The 24,743-nt window shown below is 36.2% G+C and overlaps 1 protein-coding gene across 3 annotated transcripts in view; it reads right to left on the bottom strand.

Annotated features, from left to right (window-relative positions):
• The window catches only part of LAMA2 (laminin subunit alpha 2), a 684,287-nt gene that overhangs the window by 207,430 nt on the left and 452,114 nt on the right, over nt 1-24,743 (bottom strand). For all 3 annotated transcript variants that reach the window (XM_060419598.1, XM_060419599.1, XM_060419600.1), the window contains 7 exons: nt 23,618-23,854; nt 22,206-22,349; nt 21,334-21,513; nt 21,037-21,225; nt 20,820-20,953; nt 17,136-17,253; nt 8,313-8,447 (listed from right to left, as the gene is read on the bottom strand). In XM_060419598.1, the coding sequence (XP_060275581.1) occupies nt 8,313-8,447; nt 17,136-17,253; nt 20,820-20,953; nt 21,037-21,225; nt 21,334-21,513; nt 22,206-22,349; nt 23,618-23,854 (1,137 nt within the window). The remainder of the gene's footprint in view (nt 1-8,312; nt 8,448-17,135; nt 17,254-20,819; nt 20,954-21,036; nt 21,226-21,333; nt 21,514-22,205; nt 22,350-23,617; nt 23,855-24,743) is intronic.

Here is a 24,743-nt window from a genome sequence, read left to right as displayed (position 1 = left end):
CTGAAGAATTCCATGGACAGAGGAGCCTGATGGGTTACAGTCCACAGGGTCACAGAGTCGGATAGGACTGAGCGACTAACACTTTTACTTTCACAAAGCTTTTCCTTATGCTGATTGAAAACAGTTCACTCTAATTTCAATTAGTGACCCAAGCTCTGTCTCCTGAAGCTATCCAGATTAAGTCTAATTTCCATTTCCCAGGGAAAGTCTTCAAATATCTTAAGAACATTGTTACTTCCTAAATCTTTTTTTTTCAAGCTAAACAGTTAACAACCCTGATTAGTCAGAATTTCTCTTAAAATAGAGATTATAAATCTCACAAACATATTTAACATACTTCCATCCTTGATCTTGATCTTATACAAGTGTATCTGTATAGTAAAGTAAGAACCCCTATTTCAGAGAAATTGCTATTATGTGTCATTCCCTCTGTTTTTCCCCTTAAATACTAGTATATAAATTCCTAGAGGGCAATACCCACACATTCCTCATTTTATATTCTCAGAACCCACCACTATGCCTGAACATGGTAATACTTATTAAAAAATGCCTCAAGAATGAATAAATAAGTGAGCCTAAGTTCAAAACCTACTCTCTTAATTTAACCTTGTTAATTGTGGCTCATAATTCTACCTGCTAGGCTCTTTTTGATTCCTGACAGCATCCAACACTGTAGGTAACCCTTCCAGCTTTGTATCATCTGAATATTTGATAGATTTCATCCAAATCACTAATAAAGATTTTGAACATGACGGGGTCAAACACAAATCCTCTGCCTCATCAATGGAGACATCTCTAGAGCTTACTCTAGGTTATGCTGTTTAGCAGTTTCTATACCCAATGGCACCCCACTCCAGTACTCTTGCCTGGAAAATCCCATGGATGGAGGAGCCTGGTAGGCTGCAGTCCATGGGGTCGCTAGGAGTCGGACACGACTGAGCGACTTCACTTTCACTTTTCACTTTCATGCATTGGAGAAGGAAATGGCAACCACTCCAGTGTTCTTGCCTGGAGAATCCCAGGGATGGGAGAGCCTGGTGGGCTGCCGTCTATGTCTATGGGGTCACACAGAGTCGGACACGACTGAAGCGACTTAGCAGCAGCATATCCACTGAACCCATTAACTGATTACTATTTGGCCTATATTTTCAGCCCTGTTTGTGAGCATATAATGAAATGTTCTATCAAATGCCTATCTGAACAAACCAGAGTTTGAACCATAGATCTGACTCTCAGGCTTATGACTTAAGCAAATTACTCAATTTCTCTCAGCATCATTTTATCAGCTGTATTAGAAGGAATAATCCTTTCTCATCAATTTACTGTAAGAATAAGTGAGAAAAGATTACCTACAATGGCAAGCCCTGGTTCTGGTACATACATAAGGTTGGACACATAGTAGCTGTTAATCTTTTTTGCTAAATTTGACACATGATTTATTATATTCTCCGATTAATTTGAAATTATACTGAGAATCATGGAACTATGGTCTCAGATGTTATATACATTGTAACTTAAGCAATTAGCCTGATACATCTTATTTTAAGGGAACCTATTCTGATTGCTAATAAACATTATTTATGTTTCACTGGAGATCAAACCCAATCTGTCTCTTACATTCTATTTTCCTTTTTAAAACCTGGTATGACACTTTATTGTTTTCCATCCTATGACAAATTTCATATTTTCATGATTTTTCAATTGTTTTCATATATGCAGATTCTATTTTCACATTGCAGATTCTATTAATACACTGGGGTAAAATTCACCTGGACCTTCAAAATCACACTCATTCCATCAGCTAAAAGTATGATTACTGTCACCCATAATCAGCAAGTATTATTTGGTACTTTGAAACCTGATTCTAATACATTTTACCCAAGGCTCTGTAAGTTACTTAATATTTTTTAGGATTAATTTTCAGAGTTATAATAAAATACTAATAATTCCTATCTTGGTAAGATAGATTAAATAAGATAAGGTTTTTTTTAAAAAGACCTTAACATAGTAGATTCTAGTTATGAGTTTACTGAAGATGGAGCTCATTGCTTAACCATGGAGACTGACAGTGTTACAGACAACAGGGCAGATCAATGATAGAGATTTATTTTATCCTTTTACAATTCTTAAAATAAGAATTGTGATAGAGTAAAAATAATATTTTCACAACTTGTTTAGTCTTGAGAAAGTTATTTGTGCCACCTGAGATTTCACTATTCCCATGTAAAATATTGGAGAAATAATATTGACTATGTAAGTCACTCAGTCATGTCTTACTCTTTGTGACCCTATGGACTATAGCCTGCCAGGCTCTCTGTCGGATTTCCCAGGTAAGAATACTGGAATGGGTTGTCATTTCCTCCTCCAGGGGATCTTTCCAACCCAGGGATCGAACCAGTGTTTCTTATGTTTCCTGAACAGGTAGGTGGGTTCTTTACCACTAGTGGCACCTGGCAAGCCCAATATTGACTATAGGTGTAGTGAAAATTAAATGAGAATATATATGTGTATAAAAAGACAAAGCTATAGATGTGTTATATAAACTCTTAAAACTCTATCTTATCTATTTTTATGATTGTGTGTGTTTGTGTGTGTATGTATGGATTAGTACTAATTCACCTACCTCTTCTCCTCTTCTAGCATGAGGTTCAATATCTTGTAGGTTTTACTATTTCATTTTGAAGAAAATTTTCCTTAAGAGGCAATGGTAACTTAGATATTGGTAATAACATGCCTATGTGTAGGATTTATTAGCATCTATGAAGAAGCAACAGCTCTCTTGTAAGTGTCATTAGGAATTATTAAGAGGGTAGTTACAAAGTGATGTGAGTTTTATTTTACAGCTGAAATGTTTAGCTTGTGAAATTTTCTATAGTTTTTTTTCTACTCTTTATTTTTGAAGAAAGGAATAAAGGAAAAGAAAAAACAAGTTAAGAGAAAATCTAGCATAGCACTATATATAGCAATGCTTTTTACAATAATTTTTGGTTAATCATCATCTGATTGGTTCTTAGACTATAAATGGTGGATAATATGCATGGTAATAATCGTCTTTATTATCATTAATCACCATAGCTATTACTTCTACTATAGAGCTTATCATGTGCCAAATAATGTTCTAAGCCTTTTATCTAGCATTTCATTGAATTCACAGAAAAATTCTATGATTCAGTACTGTTCTTATCTTCATTTTATAAATGAGGAATATAAGACACCATTGACGTGAAATAAGTTGACTAAGCTTACACAGCCCATAATGGATGAAGCCAGAATTTGAGTCAAGGCAGTCTGACCACAGAGTCATGTTTATAACCACCATGTCAACATACAGGGCATTGCACTATGTAGTAGATATGATATTTAACTGGGAAACACAGTAAAAATAACAAAGAAATTAGCATGCTTCAGTTGCTTCAGATATACCATTGGAGTAATCATAGTTATTTCCTATTTGCCTCATGAAGCGTTTCAAAGATGAACAAAGTTGCCTAAACTCAAAAGTTGTAAGCTCCCTGAAGGAAAATATAAAAATTCAGAGCACAATAATTTATACCAGCTGTGTATGTCTGATGCATCTATGTATTTATATTTCACATAGGGATATCAGAAAATAGAGCTTATAGTAGGAATTGTTGGCACAAAAATAGTTATAATAACCAGTTGGTCTAAAGAGTACAGACAGTATAAATACAACAACTTTTATCTGAAATAAAAATGAAATTAAACTGTATCTTTATGAGGACTTCTAAATTAGTCATTGTTGTTCAGTTGCTAAGTTGTATCTGATTCTTTGCCACCCTGTGAACTGCAGGACATCAGGCTTCCTTGTCCCTGACCATCTTCTGGAATTTGCTCAAACTCATGTCCATTGAGTCAGTGAAGTTAGCCAACTATCTTATCCTCTGTTGCCCACCTTCCCCTCCTGCCCTCAATCTTTCCCAGCATTGTATGGATTGACATTACTATTGTAATTTCCAGTGAAGATAGCATAAGAAAGAAAAATGCATTTAATTCTCACTTAAGAATGTATGTTAACAACCTCTGAAATTATCTATTGAATTTTACAAGCCAGAGGGTTGGAAAAAAAACATTACCCTTAAACCAAATGACAATTATTTCAAGAACTCAAGGATGGTTAGTATCTTCACCTCCACTCCAGTCCTCACAAACAAGCATATTATTAATTTCTATATTCTGTCTTGACTGAAAGAAGATAGCATTTAAGAAGTCAGGAATAAAAAGTTGTCTTAATAGGATGAAAAATATTTACCTTAAACTAATCACCAGAATTGTACTTTGTGATAAAAGATCTGAGTCATTCTTATTAAAATCATTAATAAGATAGGAAGCTGACCACCCTCCTATATAACATTTTTTGAGACTTAAAGCAAAACTATGAAAGTATTATATGAGAGATAGCTCTGGCAAGGAAGACACATATATAGATTTTTGAAAATATTGTAAATATAAAAATAACTGAATCAACTAAGAAATGTCTAGAGCTAAAAAGAAAGTGGTTGGATATTAAAAAACATGTAAAAAAATCTATTTTGTCAATATTTACCAGTAATGACCAGTTAATAAATACATTGAAACAAAAAAATATAATGCTTACCTTTAAGAGGAAAATGTAAGATACGTGGCAATAACTTTAAGAAATGCAGCAGATGAATGGATAAGAAAGCTGTGGTACATATACACAATGGAGTATTACTCAGCGGTTAAAAAGAATTCATTTGAATCAGTTCTGATGAGATGGATGAAACTGGAGCCGATTATACAGAGTGAAGTAAGCCAGAAAGAAAAACACCAATACAGTATACTAACACATATATATGGAATTTAGGAAGATGGCAATGATGACCCTGTATGCAAGACAGGGAAAGAGACACAGATGTCTTTAACGGACTTTTGGACTCAGAGGGAGAGGGAGAGGGTGGGATGATTTGGGAGAATGACATTCTAACATGTATACTATCATGTGAATTGAATCGCCAGTCTATGTCTGACGCAGGATGCAGCATGCTTGGGGCTGGTGCATGGGGATGACCCAGAAAGATGTTATGGGGAGGGAGGTGGGAGGGGGGTTCATGATTGGGAATGCATGTAAGAATTAAAAATTTTAAAATTTAAAAACTAAAAAACTAAAAAAAATAAAATTAAAAAAAAAAAAAAAAAAGAAATGCATAGCCCATATAGGTAATACTAAAAAAACTATGAGACATAAAATGTTTGAAAGTGAAGAGTATCATATTCTTAAGGTTTAGGGAGGATAATTCAATAGTGTAAAGATGATGATTGTTTATGAATAGCTTAATACAATTCAAATAAAAGTTCTAAAGCTATTTTTTTGGGAAGAGAGGAAATAGTGATCAAAATGTCATTTGAAAGAATATATAAGTACAATAAGCTAAGAAAATTAGAAAAAGAAGTGTAGCAAAGGGCCTTGCTTTACTAGAATTTATAATTTACCATAAAATGAAGGTAATCAGGGCATTATAATAGGAACTAAAATGTAAGGAGTAAAGAATAGATGCTCATTAAAACATATCTTAACACGAGCAAAAGAAATAAGTATATATTCAGACACCATGATGTGTCAAGGAGAAAAGGAAATATTATTAAGTAAATATTTCTTTAAAGTAACATATTTGAAGAAAAATTATCTCCCCACATTATAATAAACTCTGGAAAGATTAAAAAGTTGGATCTAAAATGTAATCATAGAAATAATGGTAAATACTATGCAATCTCGGTATAGATATTGAAAGTCATTGCCTGAGGGAGATCACCATGAGAATGAATATTGTTAGAGAAGCAAATTGCTTCAAGGATTCAGTCCTAGGAATATCAATATATTGATTTCAGGTAATGAGGAGAAAACAGAAAAGAAAACTATCAAAGAGCAGACTTTATCAAGAAAATCCCGAGAATACCATGTCCAGAAAATTAAACTGAATAAAAGCTTCAAGAGGAATGGGTGATTCAGAGTAGCAAACGCTGCTGATAAATCAAATACAATGAAGACCTGAACACTAACTGTTGGTATGTGTATAGTGGTAGAGGGAAAGCCTGATTTTAGTAGTTTAAGGGAGAATGGTAGGAGAGAGATTGTAGATGGAGTATAAACTCTTTTCTATATTACAGGAGATGAATGAAGTAGTAGAAGTCAAGAGGGAAAGTGGAGTCAAGAGAGATGTATTTATTTATTTCTTTTCTAGAGAGAAGAGTCAAAATGTGATTCAGAAGGGAGAGGAGAGTAATGGTGGGCAGAGTGATGCTCCTGAGTCGGGGAGAGGGCATAAGTGGCACACTTCTTTTTTTCTATAAACAAGACAGTTCATCCAAACTCATGGAAGAATGAGAGTAATTGCCTACAGATGCAGAAAAATAGGTGTATGTGTTAGTGGGAGCTTGGGTTAGTTCTCTTCTGATTGCTTCTAATTTCCAGTGAAATAAGAAGAAGCAAGGCCATCAGCTGAAAGTAAAAATGGAAATGGGTCTGGAAGGGTTTGAAGCTTGAAGAGGGAAGACAAAGTATGAAATTATCATCCAGGAAAGTGATCAAGATGCTGGACTGGAGAGATGTGGCATGATGGAATTGCAGCAGACAGGTTCCATTTGCAGTAAGTGATAGTGAATGTATGGTGAGACTAGTCAGCATAATCATGTGTTCTCCAACAGCCACATTCAGCTTAGAAGGCACAGGTATTCGAGGAGTCGGATTTAGCCAGAGTTAGGATTCACCGAGTAAATGCTAGTAAATGAGTAGTAATAAGAGAAATGAACATTACAAAGCAGCGATAATAAAGGGTCATGGATATTAAGCTGGTTAGAAAGTGAGGGCATGGGAGACACAAGAAATGATAGAGGATGTGCATGTCAATGATGAGTCTAAAAATATTGACACTGAAGAATTAACAAATGAAAAGTGAAGTTGCTCAGTCGTGTTCAACTCTTTGCGACTCCATGGACTATATAGTCCATGGAATTCTCCAGGGCAGAATAATGGAGCGGGTAGTCATTCCCAGTCAAAGGAGGGGATGGTTTACCTTGAGACTATAGAAGCTCTCAGTTCCTGATAATGACAAACTCTCGGAAAGGCTCGTGGAGTGAGGACAAGACACTAAGGTTAAGGGTGTGGAGGAGTTCATTTTATGGGCATCAGAATCAGTAGGAATCATGACAGAAGTGGTGGTACAGTGAATGGCAATGATGCAAATGAAAAATCTTCCAGGAATGTGGTGGTAGGTGACCTGAGAGTTAGAAGACAGTTTCAACAAGCAGGTATAGTGGGCAAATGAATGGAGACATGAGATTCAAAGCTGGGGGTTGTTACAGAGGAGAAAAGGGTGATATGAAAGTGGCCCCACCTTCAGGGTGACGGGAATGAAGAGTGTGAGAAAAAACAGTGGCTTTCACTTGAGAGCACGGCTTGGGGAGCAATGTATTGGGAAACCACGTTTGACATTGAGCAAATGAAAAGGAAATCAAGGAAAGAGAGAGATTATGTAGGGATTCTGCTGATTTCCGGTCATGAGTTCCACAAGGCTCCACGGGGGTTTGGTTTCAGAAGACTAGGAGAGGTGGTGAAGGAGTTCAGCAGAGACACCCAGAACTGTGTGGGGATTAGATTTTGGGGGCCCCAAGTGGTGGCATGGAAAACTTGAATTTCTCCACAGTCCTGATTGTTCCAGGGATGAGAAAATGGGATTTTAGCAGGAATCTCACAACAATTAAAAAAAAGGAGCAATTAAAAATTCTTTAAAAAGTTAAATTATGGGATATCAAATCAAAAAGTGTAAAGATTGTTAAGACTAATAATATGCTCGTGATATGTACATTTTTTAAAAATGCAGGACATAAAATTACACCTATGGTATCATATAAATCTTTATAAGCAAATACATAAACTTGGTGGGAAACACATAAAATATTAAATGTCTATCTTGAATTTTTGATGAATTTTTTCTTTAATACTTTTCTATAATTTATGAATTTCTTACAAAGAGTTTATTTTTAATTATAATCAGAAAAAAACCCTTGTGATTCTGGTACTTGTCTAAGATGCTGTTGGTATTAATATATTATTTCTTGATATGAGCAGTGATTTTTCCAGTTATAATTTTTAAATTATTTTTAAAAATGCGTAGTATGATGTCTTTTCAAATGTTTCTTACACACACACACTCACACACATATGTATACAATTAAGTTCCCTGCAGGTTAGCTGATCTTTGCACTCAGTTTATGAATATGTGTAAAGAGAAACAAGAACATGGGCTTTATTCAAGAAAGGCTCAGGTGAATACCTGGCATACGGAGGTTTCAGGGTCACACAGGTTGCTATGTCCATGACACTGACAAGGAACACAGGTTCCCAGGGTTGGTCCAGGGGTACGGCCACCTGGCTCAGAATGCAGTCGATAAAATCCCGGCATGCATGTCTGAAAGAAAACGGAGCCAATTAGGAGAGCCAACTTGGAAAGCTTTCTTTAGCAAAACTTGGGTTCTTCAGTAGTTAAAAAGAAAGATATTTTTCATCCCATCAGTGGGAAAGGCAACACCACTTACAAACAGTGAATGTCATTTTTGATTTCTAATGTGTATTTCTGCCTGGTCCATCAAGTATACAGGCAGCATCTGTGTTATCAGATGTTAGCAAAGGAAAGTTGTCATTTGCAAATACCACTCAGCCTGAACAAACTTCACATAGCCTTTTTTCTTGAGGAAGAAGTTTGTTTTTAAATAAAATTGTCATATGGACTAAGAGAATCCCAGTGTCCTTGACAACCTAAAAGCTGTCTCCACTGTGTTTGATGGGAAGCTAGAAAACGTCAAGTGAGACTCAGCAAAAAATTAAATAAAAATACTGTGGTTGCATTATTTATATAGGTATAATTTAAAGACTATAAAAGTTAGAAATTCAAAATAATAAGAGCTTTACATGTCTTGGGAATATTAGGCCACCAATAAAATGTATCTTTTCTTGATGTAGTTTTTCTCATCTTGCAATAAAAATCCGAGGGCAAACAGGAAACTGCTAACAAAGCTGACAGACGCAAAATCAAGGCTTCCATCTTCATTTGGGTGTATTATGTAAATTTATCAAGAAACATCACTGGCTCTTTGGAAGAAAGCCCATTTTTCTGAAGAGGAAATGAGAACCGTCCTGTGTTCTGGGCTCAGATCTCTTAGTATGCAAAGCTGCTGCATTTATCAGCCATTGTTGATTTATGAGTAAGAGGTAGGAGCTAGTTTTTCAGATTCCACTAAAGATTATGAAGAGATGTTATCCATGTCAACTTTTTTCCATAGGATATCTTGCTCCCACTGATGAGAGAAGTGACTGCTGAATAAGCAGGGGAAAAGATTAAATTAAGAACTTCTTAATGCCTTTGCATTCTTTTGGTTCTGAACCAAAAGAACCAAAGCAGGGTGGAGTAGGTAGAGTTTCCTTGGAAAAAGAAAACAACCAATAATCTGCACTCTCTTGTTTATTTTGATTTGGATAATGTGAGAGTACTTCAATTAAGCACTTAAGATTCTCTCTGCTTTTATCTTGGCCTGTAGGAAATTCTAATGAGATATAATAATGTCCTGGATTTGAGCAAGCTGATAAAACCAGGAATAGTATTCAAAATATTTGGAGTCCTATTTATCTTACAGTGGAAGAATCAGATACTTGAATAAGTTTATTCATATTATTCAAAATCAAGGTTCATTTTTCCTATTATTACCAAGTAAGGTCTGGAAATTATGGTTCAGGAATTCATTTAAGCATAATTGAGGCATCAATCTAAGGTATATTTTAAAATGTTACACAGTGTAGGTTGTTCCAACTCTGGTGCATGCTGACTGTAGAATAAAATTGGATTTTTTTTTGGTATAGATTTCATCCTTGGATACCTATATACTTATTGTTATTTTACTGGTATATTTTCTTGGGGGGGGTGTCTTTAAAGATCACACAAATTGAGAGTTTCTAGCTCTATCTTTTAAATCAAATAGAAGTTTAAAACAAGTCTTACAAGAAGAATAACATTAAGAGATGGTCATTTTCATTGAGGAATCATATGCAATTCAATGTTATCGACTGAAAGTAAAGGAGCCCTGGCAGGTGAAATTTACTGTAATATACCCAATTTCTCTTATTGCTATGGCTTTTCTCTGGAAAGAGCAAGACAAAGTAGAAAAGCACCCCAGGGGGAGTACAAGTCTAGGCTTCAACTCAAGCTCTATGTGGAAGCTTCTAGGCCTGTCTCTGTGATTCTGAACCCTGGCTGCACACAGAATTGTCTGAGGAGCTTTAAATACTGATACCTGGCTCTGCCCCCAGAGATTCTCATATAATTGGTGGAAAGCTGGGCCAGTGTTAGTTGTAAAACTCACAGGAGGGTCTAATAAGCAGCCAGGATTGAGAATTACTGGCATGCTCCTCACTCTCTGCTGGAAATGTGTGTCTTTGAAGGGCATACAGACTCTGGCACTGTGACATCAACGAATATAGAAGCCTTGATTTTCCAAGTTTGTTTTGCCAGAGGGATACAGGCAAATCACTTGGTGTCATTGAGATGTGGTTTCCTCATCCCACAAATGAGCATACGTATTAACTCAGTTGTTTTCTGAAGTTTCTACAGATTAATTGTGTGTCTTTATAGATCAAATTTCTGAGTTAGCAAAAACAAACAAACAAACAAACCTACTCCACAATACAAGAGAAACTTAAAACACTTTGTAAAGGAATGTAAATGCATTTATTCCTCTTTAATCTCCTACTCTTGTGGATCTTATTTGTATTTATTTTTTCTGTTTTTCACATTGCTGAGGATGCTTTTTAAAATCAGATGTTTTTCTTCTCAGTCAACTAGGGCAAAATTCATGAGAATCATTATGTTTGAGTTGGGAACAAAAGAGGAAAGATAATAGCTACTTTTTAAAGTCCTGTTTAAAAATCCATTCTGGAACAAAATAAAAAATTATTGAAAGGCAAGTAAATAAACATGGTCCTAATCTTATCCCTTTTTTTCCTAACTCAAACTTTTCCCAAGTTCTCTTCTTCTCTTGTGCAGAAATTATTCAGAGCTCAATTTTCTTCTGCTCGTCTTCCATGTTTGTCTTCATAATATGGTATCCCATCAAACTGTTAGAACTGAACTGTACAAAAATGTGGGAGGGAGGAGAAAAGGGAATGTGAGACCGAGTAGAAAGACAACATGCTCCAGGTGTGAGGTCACACAACACCCCTCTCTCCTCCTCAGAGTTTAATAGTAAAAATAGATACTTGTGCTGTTGCTAGTAAAAAACACTGTCTTGTATCTTTACATGGGTTTTACAATCAGACAATCCTGGGTTTACTTCTTGTTCTACTACTTACTATAGATGACTTGAACAGATTTTAAATGCTATGGACTGAAGTTTCCTCACCTGGAATAAAAGCATGTTGCAGAACTTAGTGGCTGACTATTAATGTATCTGGGGCTTCCCAAGTGGCGCTAGTGGTAAAGAACCCACCTGCCAATGCAGGAGACATAAGAGATGTGGGTTCAGTCCGTGGGTTGGGAAGATCCCCTGGAGAAGGACATGACAACCTACTCCAGTATTCTTGTCTGGAGAATCCAATGGACAGAGAAGCCTGGCAGGCTATAGTCCATAAGGTCACAAAAAGTTGGACATGACTGAAGTGACTTAGCATGCACGCACACATTCATGTATCAAGGTTTTTTAAGCCAGGTTCAAATAGCTCTGTCTTCTAACTGTGTGATAAAGGGCAAGTTTCCTAACCTGCCTAGGCTTTCATTTCCTCACCCATAAAATGATAATATCATAATACACTCAATGTTGGGGTAAGTATATTAGGGAATGCACGTAACATTGTGAAGGATACAGTAAGCACTCAGTAAATGGTCAGTTGTGTGTGTGTTTTTTAACAGGGTTGCTGTGAGGATTAAATGAGATGATGTGTGTGTGCAGTGCTTGAAATTTAATAAATCAATATGAGTTGTTTCTATTCCAGAAAACTTTTAGATAGTCATCAAGAATATACTAAAAAAAAAAAAGGCAATGGTGATTGTTCTTTACTGCATTGAGAAACACACTTACAATGTACGCCACTTACCCATACCATGTTCCTTAATATTTAATGAATGTGAAAAGAGTCTTTGGGTCTTCCATGTACAATGAAAGTGGTAAAGGACATTCCCAGAAGTATGCATGTATAAGAAAAAAGTCTAGTCTTACTATTTTGTCTTTAGAGTTTTATGAGCTGGTAATAGGTATACACTGAGTATTTAAGAAACTTATTTTGGGCAGCCACCTGACAGTTTGTGAGAGATGATCCAGTATATACTAACCATTCAACCATGAGTCAGAAGCACTATTAAAACATGATGGAAGGGGAAAGATGATGAAATGAACAAAACATCACGAAGAGATTATCTGTGAATATCTCATTTCCATGATCTTATTGCAGAGAACCACATATTCAATGATGAATAGTTTCAGTTTCTGCATACACCCTAACCTAAGATTAGGTCAGTTGAGAAAACAATGTTAACTGAGGTAATAGTGAGGAGCAGCTTAGGTAAAGTATGGTAATCTAAATGGCTCCCACAACAGCAAATATGATGAGGAAATTGTGGTTTTTATTTGATATCTATCTAAAGGTAACCCAGTCTCTACTTCTAACGATAAATTATAAAAAGTAATCATTTCTAGAACTGACATTTTCAATGAACAAGGCTATAGTATTATAATCCTATAGGTGATAGACAATGCTGCTGCTGCTGCTGCTAAGTCGCTTCAGTCGTGTCCAACTCTGTGCAACCCCATAGACGGCAGCCCACCAGGCTTCCCCATCCCTGGGATTCTCCAGGCAAGAACACTGGAGTGGGTTGTCATTTCCTTCTCCAATGCATGAAAGTGAAAAGTGAAAGTGAAGTGGCTCAGTTGAGTCCGACTTTTAGCGACCCCATGGAGCACAGCCCACTAGGCTCCTCCGTCCACAGGATTTTCCAGGCAAGAGTACTGGAGTGAGTCGCCATTGCCTTCTCCAATAGACAATGCTAGGTCCTCACAACTGGCTGTATTTACTATGTTAACTAACACTTAATTTTGTTTATTTGAAACCACATTTCTGTATAAAAACATGAAATGAATAACTTGTAAATGCAGATGTCTTTAGAATACCTTACATTTGGTGAAAATATTATAAAGGAATTGCTTTGTGTATTCATGACCCAAAGCATATGTTACTAGAATGGGATGTATTATTTTAAACCTGTCCTTAGTTCTTGCCTTGATGATGAGATTTTATGCCTGAGTAATTACACTTTAGAATCAAGATGAATTATAAACAAGATGCATAATGGATTAGAGGCAATGGGTTGTGGAGAAAACCTCAGGTACCTTATTATAAGAGATTGGTCTTTATCGCCTAATCTTGCCACTAAAGATATTACTGTAATTATTGTCTGTCCATAGGAGTTTAAGTGAAATTCACAGGACATAGGTGAAGCCAAGAATGCAGATCAGAGTTTGTATGTATGTCTGGTTTTTCTTGATTTTTTCCACATAATATTTGCTTTATTTGTGCTAATTTTTTCATATAACGATGGAAACTTACTAAAATTAATAGGAAAGTATATTTTAGAATATACTAGTTAAAAGCTTGTTGATTATAATAAGATGAGTTTAACATTTAAAATCTGGAATGGAAGGTGTGTGTGTGTGTGTGTGTGTGTGTGTGTGTGTGTGTATGTGTGAAAGTAGACTGCATTAAAATCATTTGCTTCTTTGCTAATATTTTTCTTTATAAGGGAAGAGTATTCTTTTAAATAAATGCCGAAAATATAGCTGTAGTGAGTTTCTTTTCAAGATATCTAAAGGTCAATCTTGATTACTTACTCAATATCTTGTATAGAAAAATAATATTGTATAACCAGAGAATGTTGGAACTACAAAACCCAACCTGTAATTTTACAGATTGGATAACTATATAATAACTAAGGCTGATAGCAATTAAAGGATTGACCAAGGTCACACAGTGAGACAGCAGTGCAGCCAACATTCCTTGGGACAAATAAAATTCCACCTTTTATCTAGAAAAATCTCAAATTCATTCTATTGTTATCTTTTTTCATGCTCATTGTAAAGGTAGCATATTCTGTATGTGCCTTTTTCACTCTTTTTTTCACATCTCCACTGTGTGTACATCTGTGTATTTCACACATATTGGGTTGTGATTTTAAGTACAATATACATACTTATTGTGCTGAGTCACTCAGTTGTGTCTAACTATTTGTGACCCTATGGTCTGTAGCCCAGCAGGCTCCTCTGTCCATGGAATTTTCCAGGTAAGAATACTGGAGCATGTTGCCATTTCCTATTCCAGGGATGCAGTTACTGGTATATGTGCAAAAGTATACATGTGTATGAAGGAGTTATGACAATAAGGAGATGGATTATTTGTTCATTCAAATAAATATTATTGTTCAGAGCAGTCACAGAGCTAAAAATTTATTCCAAAAATATTTCACAGATATTTACAGTTATTCTTATGAAATGGTTTTATGACTATGTGAAATTCATATGATGATAGCTAAGTTGAATGACATTTCAATTTACAATGGAGATTTTATATTTATATTTTCATTTACATTAATCCACATGATGATTGTACCAAAAAAAAAAAAAAAACAACCCAAAGTCCAGTAACAAAAAGCAAATGCCCTGTTCAACTGGAGGAGTTAGGGAGGATTCACCCAAACCAAATGCCTTTCTATTTTCATCATACCATGCCACCTCTCAGGAGAGTCATGTTCATTGTTTTAAAGTTATATTTCACCTGCCTTGCAAGCCATACTTAATAGAACTTCTCAAATCCTATTAACAAAAGCTATACAAAATTATAGTCCTCCCTCATTATCTGCCAGGAGATTAGTTCCTGGAGTCTCCATTGATCCTGAAATCTGACTCAGCTCTCTCATATCCATGGATTCAGCATTACTGGATTCAAGCAACCACGGATGGAATTTTTGACTGCAGTTGGTGGGATCCATGGAATGGAAACTGGTGGAGAGCCCATTGTATGCTTACTGAAAAAAATTCATACATAAGTGGATCCAGGCAGTTCTAAGTTGTTCAAGGGTCCACTATATTTATAAATAAATACACAGATGTATAACTATTTATTCCAGGAATAATACTATTAACCACATTAACTAATAATGACTCCACCAGGCACTGTGATAAGTGCTTAAGTTCTAGTTCATTTAGTCTTTCTGTGATTCTTGGGCAGTAGATGGGAGAGGTGTTAAAAATATCTAACTGGTGTGTGGGGGGGCCACCAACCAATCTAAGAGGAAAGAATTTGCTGTAGAGCTGGAGCAAGCCATGGAGGCCCCTCCCAGGCCAGCCAGTTGCTGCACTGAGGGGTCTGAAGGAGAGGGACCCGGTGTGTTGGCAGTTACTCAAGGTCTTGGGGATTTACCAGCTGAAGCCAAAGCAGGTTTATAAGCTGCACAAGGTCTCAGCCCTAGTATATAATGAAGCAGAGATCCAAACCCAGGCCAGGTTGTCAGCAATTCCACCTTTCCTAGATCATACCCTGAATCTGCCTGCAATGCAGGAGTACCCAGGAGACCTGGGTTTGATTCTTGGGTCGGGAAGATCCCCCTGGAGAAGGAGATGGCAACCCACTACAGTGTTCTTGCCTGGAGAATTCCATGAACAGAGGAGCCTGGCAGGCTACAGTTTATATGGTTGCAAAGAGTTGGAGATGACTGAAGTGACTTCAATTCAGTCACAGTGTGCCAGGCCTCTCTGTCCATCACCAACTCCTGGAGCTTCCTCAAACTTATATCCATCAAGTCAGTGATGCCATCCAACTATCTCATCCTCTGTTATCCCCTTCTGCTCCTGCCTTCAATCTTTCCCAGCATCAGAGTCTTTTCCAAGGAGTCAGTTCTCCGCATCAGGTGGCCAAAGTACTGGAGTTTCAGCTTCAGCATCAGTCCTTCCAATGAATATTCAGGACTGATTTCCTTTAGGATTGAGTGGTTGGATCTCCTTGCAGTCCAAGGGACCCTCAAGAGTCTTCTCCAACAACACAGTTCAAAAGCAGCAATTCTTCAGCACTCAGCTTTCTTTGTAGTCCAACTCTCACATCCATACATGACTACTGGAAAAACTGTAGCTTTGACTAGATGGACCTTTGTTGGCAAAGTAATGTCTCTGCTTTTTAATATGCTGTCTAGGTTGCTCATAGCTTTTCTTCCAAGGAGCAAGAGACTTTTAATTTCATGGAAGTGACTTAGTATAGCACTATTAAGATTTAATATTTGTAAAAGTTAAATTGGTTCAGTTGGTAAAGAATTGGCCTGCAATGCAGGAGAGCCAGGTTCTATCTCTGAGTCAGGAAGATCCTCTGGAGAGGACTTGGCAGCCCATTCCAGTATTCTTGCCTGGGAAATCCCATGGACAGAGGAGCCTGGTGAGCTATAGTCCATTGCTAGAGTTGAACACGACTTAGTAGCTAAACCACCATCACAAAGTAAAGATCTAGAAAATTCACCAGTTCTCAAGATAGTCAAAGGAACACCTCAGAAAGTAACAAATGCAGTTTTAAAAATATAATGACTGAAGGAGAGTGGCACTGTTGGAACAAGATATGTCCTTCTGAGAAGCCTATATTAAAGGGAACAGCCTGATATTTATTGCCTAAGTTCTGACATACTGTATTTAAAAACAATCTCTCAAATTCTCTCAAATCCCAATATAATCTTATCTCATAATCACTGAAGTTTCAATGTCTCTAACTGTTCATAAAAAAGTGCCAAGGAAACAGATCAGATGCAGTAAATGGGCCTTAAGAAAACATTATTTCCTGTTTCATATTTTTACAAATCTTTTAATTTTTATTAAATATTTCCCTTGAGTTGCGATTCCTACTTCTAGGGAACAATAACATCATCTTCTTCTTACTGCAATCACATACTGTGAGTGGAAGATCAAATAAAATACATTGAGGGTATGCGTGAAAGTAAAACTGATTCCACTAAAGGTGGTCCTGGGAGTATTTCCATTCAGCTGGTTAAGTAAGTCGGGCTTAAGCAGGTTAATTGGAGCCAGCTTACCTCACAGGACAAGCCAGAATAGCCTGGGGGACAATCACATTTTTCTATCAAGTGAGCTGGAGGAGTCACGGCTGTGATGCGTCCTTGTTCAGCTACCTCCATTGAGATTTCAGAAATCCTGGAAACAGTGAGCAAATACTTAGATGGCAGTACCAGTAAATTAAGCTCACCTAGCGAACACTCAGTCCTGCAAGAGGGGTCTTCCCAAGGTTTTGTTAACAACCACAAACTCACTCTATTGTTTTGAAGCTGCTAAATTCTCCATGTTCCACTTCTTACTCCTGCATTTTTGCTTCCTTGAAGGGTGAGATTCCGCATTAGCAAAATATTCACATAAATCATAAAGTATTTAGGAAATTAGATGTCTGATGTTCTGTTGAGAAGTTATTATAAAGAGTTTTCCCTCTGCTTCTAAAAATGTGAGTGGCTTCAGGTAGACATGGCCAATTAATTAGATATTTTCATTCTTTCAAAGAGACAACCCAAGGTCATTCTCTGTTGGCAAATCTCCTGTCATTACTAGTGAAATTGCTTTTACTTTGCAACTGGTCCCGATTTCTTGCTCTTGAATCTCTGACTATTCTTTCAAGAACTTTAGAAAACCACCTACAAATAATGCTTGAGCATAATATAGTAATATTGATCTCTTTCTGAAGATAAAGAACCTCCCAAATTAGTCTTTTCTTCAACTAACTTAACCCACCTTTCCTATTGGTGGAAAGGTCCTTGTAATTGAAAAAAATTATTCACAGTGAAAATACTGATACCTTTTGCAGTAAATTGAAATTATACATTAAAAATACATGCAGTCCATAAACTCAGACTATTTCATGACTGACTAACTGGTAACATGAAATGTTCTGCAAATAAACTTTTAAATGAGACAATGAATAGTTTTGCTTCAATAAAAGGCACCTCTAAAAGCTTAAGGAGCTTGAATCATAAACTTTATAACAAGCATAGGTAGGTTTTATTGGTACTGAATTATGAATGCACATTCTGATTTGGCTCCTATTATAATCTGCGATGTGAAGACCAGGCAGCCTTTATGAAACACATGTTCAGTTAAAATTCAGATTTGATTCTCCTCTTCTTGTAGATGCATAGCATTTGTGATATGTAAATAAACCACTCCCCTCCTTTAAGAAGGACTCTGCATTCTCTGAAGGAGTAAGAAGGTAACCTGGTGTTTGTTGAGAAATGATCTCTGCTGTTATCTCATGGTATTCTATAATCTGAGGAATTACTAGCATCATCTTCCTTTCTCTGGCACATACACACAGACAACAGACTAGTGAGTATTTAAAAATCAAATGGAACCTGAATGATGTTAGCAATAGACATTTCTGCAACACATTATCTTTTTTTCCCCTGGGGAATGAGAGATTGACTGTTTTGCCTGAATCGGGAATTTAGCCAAACTCAGACTTCTATGTAAATGAATACTAAAAAGCAAAGTTGTTAAGATCTTCAAATAAAGTTTTGTAAGAGAGTACAAAAGCAAAGAAAAAAGGAAATTTCAGTGTTAACATGTACAAAGTTGGAATCTTAAACCACATGTATAAAAAACTCTTTGCTTCTGACACTGTCTAAATCTGTAACTGAATAAAGAAGTGGGGTTCTGTCTTAACTATGTTGAGAGGAAGACTCAAACATATTTCTGATCTTTGTCCAAATTCCTTGTCTTACAAAATCAAGTGCTGATCCACTGGTTTCTTTGTTTTTATTGTTACTAGGTGTTCACTCTAGTTTTTATTGACTCTAGAAAAAGTGAAGTATTTACTTATTTTAGTGTTTTTAAAAAGGAAATCCTAAGCCAAAGGATATTATTTAGTGAGGTATATGAAATAAAGTAATAAGAGAAAGGGACTTCTGGGAAAAAGCAACCTTAAGGTGAAGAAAGGTGGGATCAGTGTGAGAGGTAAAGAAAGCATGATGAAAAATACAGGACAACATCATTTCTATCAGATCTACTAACAAAATGTTCTGTGTACTAGCAAACTTTTTTACTAAAGCAGGGAACAATTTTCAAAATAAGATATTTGCACACTCACAAGGTTACTTGGTTTCTTCTACAACATGTGAACCTGTTTGGCTTCTGTCACCTAATTTATATTTGATATTCTAAAATAATTAACAATATAATTGACAGGATATTTGGTTCATGCTTTTTAAAATTATTTCATGGAAAGAATCTCCTGCTTGGGATTGACATATATATATTTTTATATTTAAAATATCAATAGATAATCAACAAGGACCTACGATTAAAAAAAAAGAACCTCCTGTCAGAAATAAGAAATATGAAAAAGAAATCAAAGCAATACAGACTTGAAAGTGAATTTTGGTCCTTGATTTGGTCTCTACTTCTGGTATAATCAGAAGAGCAATATGGATCTTCTGCAATAAAGAAAGGATTTTCTGCCACATGCTTAATAATGGAAACATTTGAAACATGGTATTTTTAAATTCATTGATTTGTCAATGAGAGGGTTCATAATTTTCTTTTGCTTTCCTGCACTGATCTACTATTTTGTTACATAAGATTATTTTTAAACATCTATCGATTTCATATTCTTACCGATATAATAGAGACACTAACATGCCAGAGAAACTGGGGCTATGTGTATAAACTCAACTTTCTGCCTCCACAGTAAACATTTGGCTACATCTGTACAGTTCCTCATTGTATCTCATGAGATAAGTTTTCGTTATACTTGAGGCACGTGACCTCAAGTATACATGTGTACTCACGATGTTGAAGTACCACAACTTCTCTATTATTTATTTTCTCTTTATTCTATCATTTTTATGTATATCTTGCTGCTAATTCTCCCCCCACCCTGGTCCTGTGATATATAAACATGCTTACTTATCTCTCAGACTAAACAATCCTCCCTTGACCTTTGACATGACCTCTTTCTTCCCTTTTACAATTTTATTCACAGAAAAAAATACCACTCATAATATTAGATTCATTGAGTCCCATTCATTCCTCAAAACTTTGAGGCTCTTTCTGCCCTAGAACTTCACTAAAACTGGTATTATAATTGTTACTGGTGATTCTAACTTTCAAATAGCCTCATTTTAATTGTACTCTTTGGGTTATTAAAAAACCACACCCCCACCTTTATAGTATTCTCATCCTTTGGCTTTCATGACAGTCATTTTTGCTTTTCTTCTGTGTACTTTCTTATTCAATGTGATTCCCAGTCTTTTCACATCATAAGGCAGAGGGAAGATGGCTATATCGTATCACACACTGGAGTCAACAGGTGTGAGTGCCTATGGTTGGAAGAGACAGGACCAACTTGGCCCTGACCAGTTCCCCTGAGGGTTGAAGGAGGACACTTTCTCAGCAATCTTACAATGTATTTATAGCCCAGGAGCAAACTCTCTCTACCTTGCAGGACATCTTCTCCTGAATTTCTGCTTAGCATCTGAAATTCACCATGTTGAGGATCAGTTCAATATTTACCCCCTTAATCTTGCTTCTGGTTCTGTTTCTCTTGTTGGGGAAATGGTGGTGATAACTCACACCAGGTGACCTGGACGTCATTCTTGACTAGTCTTCTATCATCACACTAGCAACCCAACTTCTAAATCTTTCTTGTCTGATGTCTCACTGATCTTTCTTATAGACTTGAGAAGAAGAAACTAACTTGGATATTTATTATAGTTTACCTGCTTTGTCTCATGATATTTCCATATGTAGCCTTGATAAGAATATAATGGATATCATATAGTACATCCAGGAAGTCTTCACGGGTTACAGTTCTGCTGATTCGAGGATCATCACCATAATATTTCCATTCTTTCTGTTAATAAGAAAAGAAACCACTGTGAAGAAACTCAGTGCAAATCCATTGGCAACATGGCACCCAACACCTAACCACCTTACCTCTGTCATTTCAATTTCATGCCTTGTCAATTGGCCAATCAGAGGAGCAGCCATATGCCTGATGATAATCCTTGCATGAGCAGGAGTTCCACCTCGAATGATAACTTGCGGGTTGTATGTAGAGAAACCTGTCTCTTCCCTAGCCTCAAAATAGATGGCGTACTTGAGTTTACCGCCATAGGCCATCAACTGACAAAATAAAATGAGAAATGATGAGTCAGATAAATCTCCGAATAGCATCATTCTAAAAACATGTTTTATTTTGCTCTCATGTGACTTCAACATTCTTGTCCTTACCTTCTTTCCTTCAAATTGTTCTGGAAGTTTCCAATAAAAAGGTTCCAAATGGAGCTCTTGTCTCACCAGATCCATGTGTGCAACAATCTCCGGATGTTGAAAAACGATGCCTTTTGTAGTTGTGTGCTGCAGGGCCTCATCCACCAGTGGCAGGATGGTCTGCTCAGCCTTCAGCGTCACCTGTGTGGGATCAAAACACAGCAGGGTGTTAAGTGTAAGTCTTTGGAGGCCTCCTCTAAAAGGACTGTGTATCTCGCTGTGGCCCTGTCCCCTTATGATGAAATGTTCTCATGAGAAACATAACTCATGGGCAATGAAGACAGGAGAGGCGATAAACCCTTTGGACTTGTTTGCCTAGTGAAATCTACAACATCTGTGAAACTGGTCTTTCACACTAACAAAAAGTAGAGTTGAAAAGTAGGAAGGGTTAAAGGAAAATTAAGGTTAAAAATGAACATTTTTCCACCCTAAAGAGTGACAATTCTCTAAGGCTGGTTGGAATAAATGAGCAACCAGTTCAGATTTTCATTACTACATGAGCACACATCTACTTTCTTGCTCTAATGCTCTCGCTCTGCAGAAGGCAGCTTCTTCCCATCCCCAGACATAACATTTCCCTTATAATGTTTTCCTTGCTCACTTGGCATCTATTTCCTTATCCACAGTAAATGAATACTTTTAAAGAAAGAATAAAAGAGATATCTACTCCAAACATCTAATGGCACATGGCCCCTCTACCAGTTCTAAATATGCAGGGGGGAAAAGGTTACTTAAATGTTTTGCCATTTCCTCCTGCCCCTTGGTGCCTGGCTAAAAGACATCAGCAGGAACTAACGTTATACCATTACATGGCTCAGCAGGTCCTTACTCACCCACGTACGGATCAGTCCTTTTGCTTCAGAGCACTGAGTAGTGGCACCAAAGCAATAGCAGCTGCTGCAGCCAAGTGGGTTCTTGGCCTCAAGTCCGAATTTGCCAGGCCGGCACCTGTCACAGTGGATCCCGTCCACATTCACCTGAAGAAAGAGGAGAGTTCTTCAGAGTCCATATGGGGAAGTTGTGAGAGAAATAAACTCAAGAATAAATAACAGGAGAACATTTTAAAGAAAATGAAACAAACAAAAATAAATAAATAAAAGAACACTGAATATTGGATTCACATCTCAAATAGCAGAGTAGGTAATCTCTTTGTTAGCATGTCATTGGTCTAAAAAAACACTTTATTTATAACTACATACATTATTAAGAATATTGTATATTATTTTCATTTACATTTAAGCAGCACATTTACATTTAAGCAACGCTGTGAGGATTATGAAAGAGTCATTAGAATTTTGAAAGCGAAATGAAATTCCACTGATTCCCAGACAGTGATGTGATGCAAAGTTGTGAAAAGCAAGAAGGATTTTAAAAAATAGATTCATATAGTTATTTTGGAATACTGAATATACATACATATAGCATGTATTAAATGTAATATATAGCCATAATATGTAATAATACACCATCATACTTTTTGTTTTGTCTAGGACTTTTAATGGCAGAAGCTTCCATTTTCCTAAATTCTCAACACTCTTTACAACCCCTCCAGATTTCACCTTCCTGTTTCCTTGGACCCTCTTTGCATAGACTTTTCTTGAAAATATACTAATGCTTCTGACCCAGTCTTTATTGCATTTATCCTGGGATTGATTTTCCAGAAATATCTTAGGGGGAAAAGTCCTTCTTATCATTTTTAATCAACTGTTTTTCTACATCATTTAACAATATTAATGAGGGCTGAAATTTGCATATAGTCACTGTTTGTAATGTCAGTGTTTATACTTGATGAAATTTTACTGAACTTCCACAGCAGTAAATATATTTTTCAGTGTATAGTGATTACGGATTAATTTGAAGAGTAATTTAAAAAAATAATAAACTTTATCATTTAGCTGTGGTTTTCTCTAGTGATGCTTAAGAGAACTGACTTTTTTTCCCTTCCAGATTATTCTTGTTTAAGAAAAGTGAATATGCAAAGAGAAACTAAACTTTACTTTTGAAAATATATCATTCATTTGAGCTAGGGAAAAAATAATTGGGTTCTGGTTGAAAAGAAGTTCTTAAAAAGCAGTGCTTATCTGTATATCAGGAAAAGTCTCTGCATCTGGCAATGAATTTTTGTATGTCATTCTTTTCGGCTTAATGATGCAGAAATAAATAACTGAAGTTAAAACAGCAATGGACATAGAACTGAGTAAGGTTTGTTTTTTTTTTTTTCTTCCTGAATTTCAGCAGCACATACCTTACAAGTACACTGCCCAGTCTGATCGATGCAGGAGCATTTTTTAGTCTCTAAATCACAGGTTGAGTCATCAGTCCCTGGCAGGAAGCAGTCACAGGGACTGCAGTGAGGGTAGTTCCAGTGACCTCGAGTGCACTCTGTACATTTTGCACCAGAGAATTTTGGATGACACTTGCACTGGCCCGTGTTTAGATTGCACTGGAAATCCAAGGAGCCTACTGAGCTGCAGTTACAAGCCTATAGAGGAGATAAAAATAGCAACAATTAACACCACTTCACAGGCAATATCTTTAAATTTTAATTCTAATGCTTCTATGCTTCCATTAAGTACATATTAATCATGTGTCTGTTATATGTTTTGTACTGTTCTAGCTGAGTCGCTTGGGAAACATTGGTGAACATAATGCTAAAATCGCTTCCTGCACTTACTAAAATATATGAGTGTCCAGAAACCATAAAGCTATTGAATAAGAAAGAAACGGCATTTTCTCTCTGTGGTGAGGAGGAGTTAGGTATAGATTTTCTTCAAACACTGCTTGTTTCAAAGAGTGAACTTCTGACAAAGCCATTTTACCTTATCATTTCATTTTTACAGCATTTATTGTTTAGAGACATATATTACAGTTTAATCACGGGAGAGAATATATAAATATAACACAATGGAATAAGCATGATATAATAGGTGATGCGCAAAATTCTGTGAGAGGATATAAAAAGTACCAGATGTGGGGAAGCCAGGGAGAATTTAGAGTAAAAATGATACTAGGATTTTTTTTTGAGAGTTAAGTTTTGCAGACAAGCCCAATTTGAGGTGTCTTGCTGGTAACCTTTTTTTTTTATTCCCAGATGTATACAAGATTTTCTCTTAATTTATGTAATATGATATCTTGCTAGAATTTATACAAGTTTGAGTCTTCTAAAAAATTAATTTACTAGAATATGGTGAGCTCTTTCAGTTTGAGAATACAATTGTTTTTTAATTCAGTACTATTTCTTCAACTTTTTTTTTGATTTTTACTTCTGTTCTAATTTATCAATTTTCTTCTTCAGGATCACCTATAATTCTTAAAGTATATAACTTCTATCTGTCAAATCTATAACATACTAATGTCTTCTGTTGTCATCT

This window comes from Ovis aries, chromosome 8 (genome assembly GCF_016772045.2).
Source record: "Ovis aries strain OAR_USU_Benz2616 breed Rambouillet chromosome 8, ARS-UI_Ramb_v3.0, whole genome shotgun sequence".
Classification (NCBI taxonomy): domain Eukaryota; kingdom Metazoa; phylum Chordata; class Mammalia; order Artiodactyla; family Bovidae; genus Ovis; species Ovis aries.
Note: the sequence above shows the minus strand (reverse complement) of the source record. Positions and strands in the feature narration are given on the sequence as shown.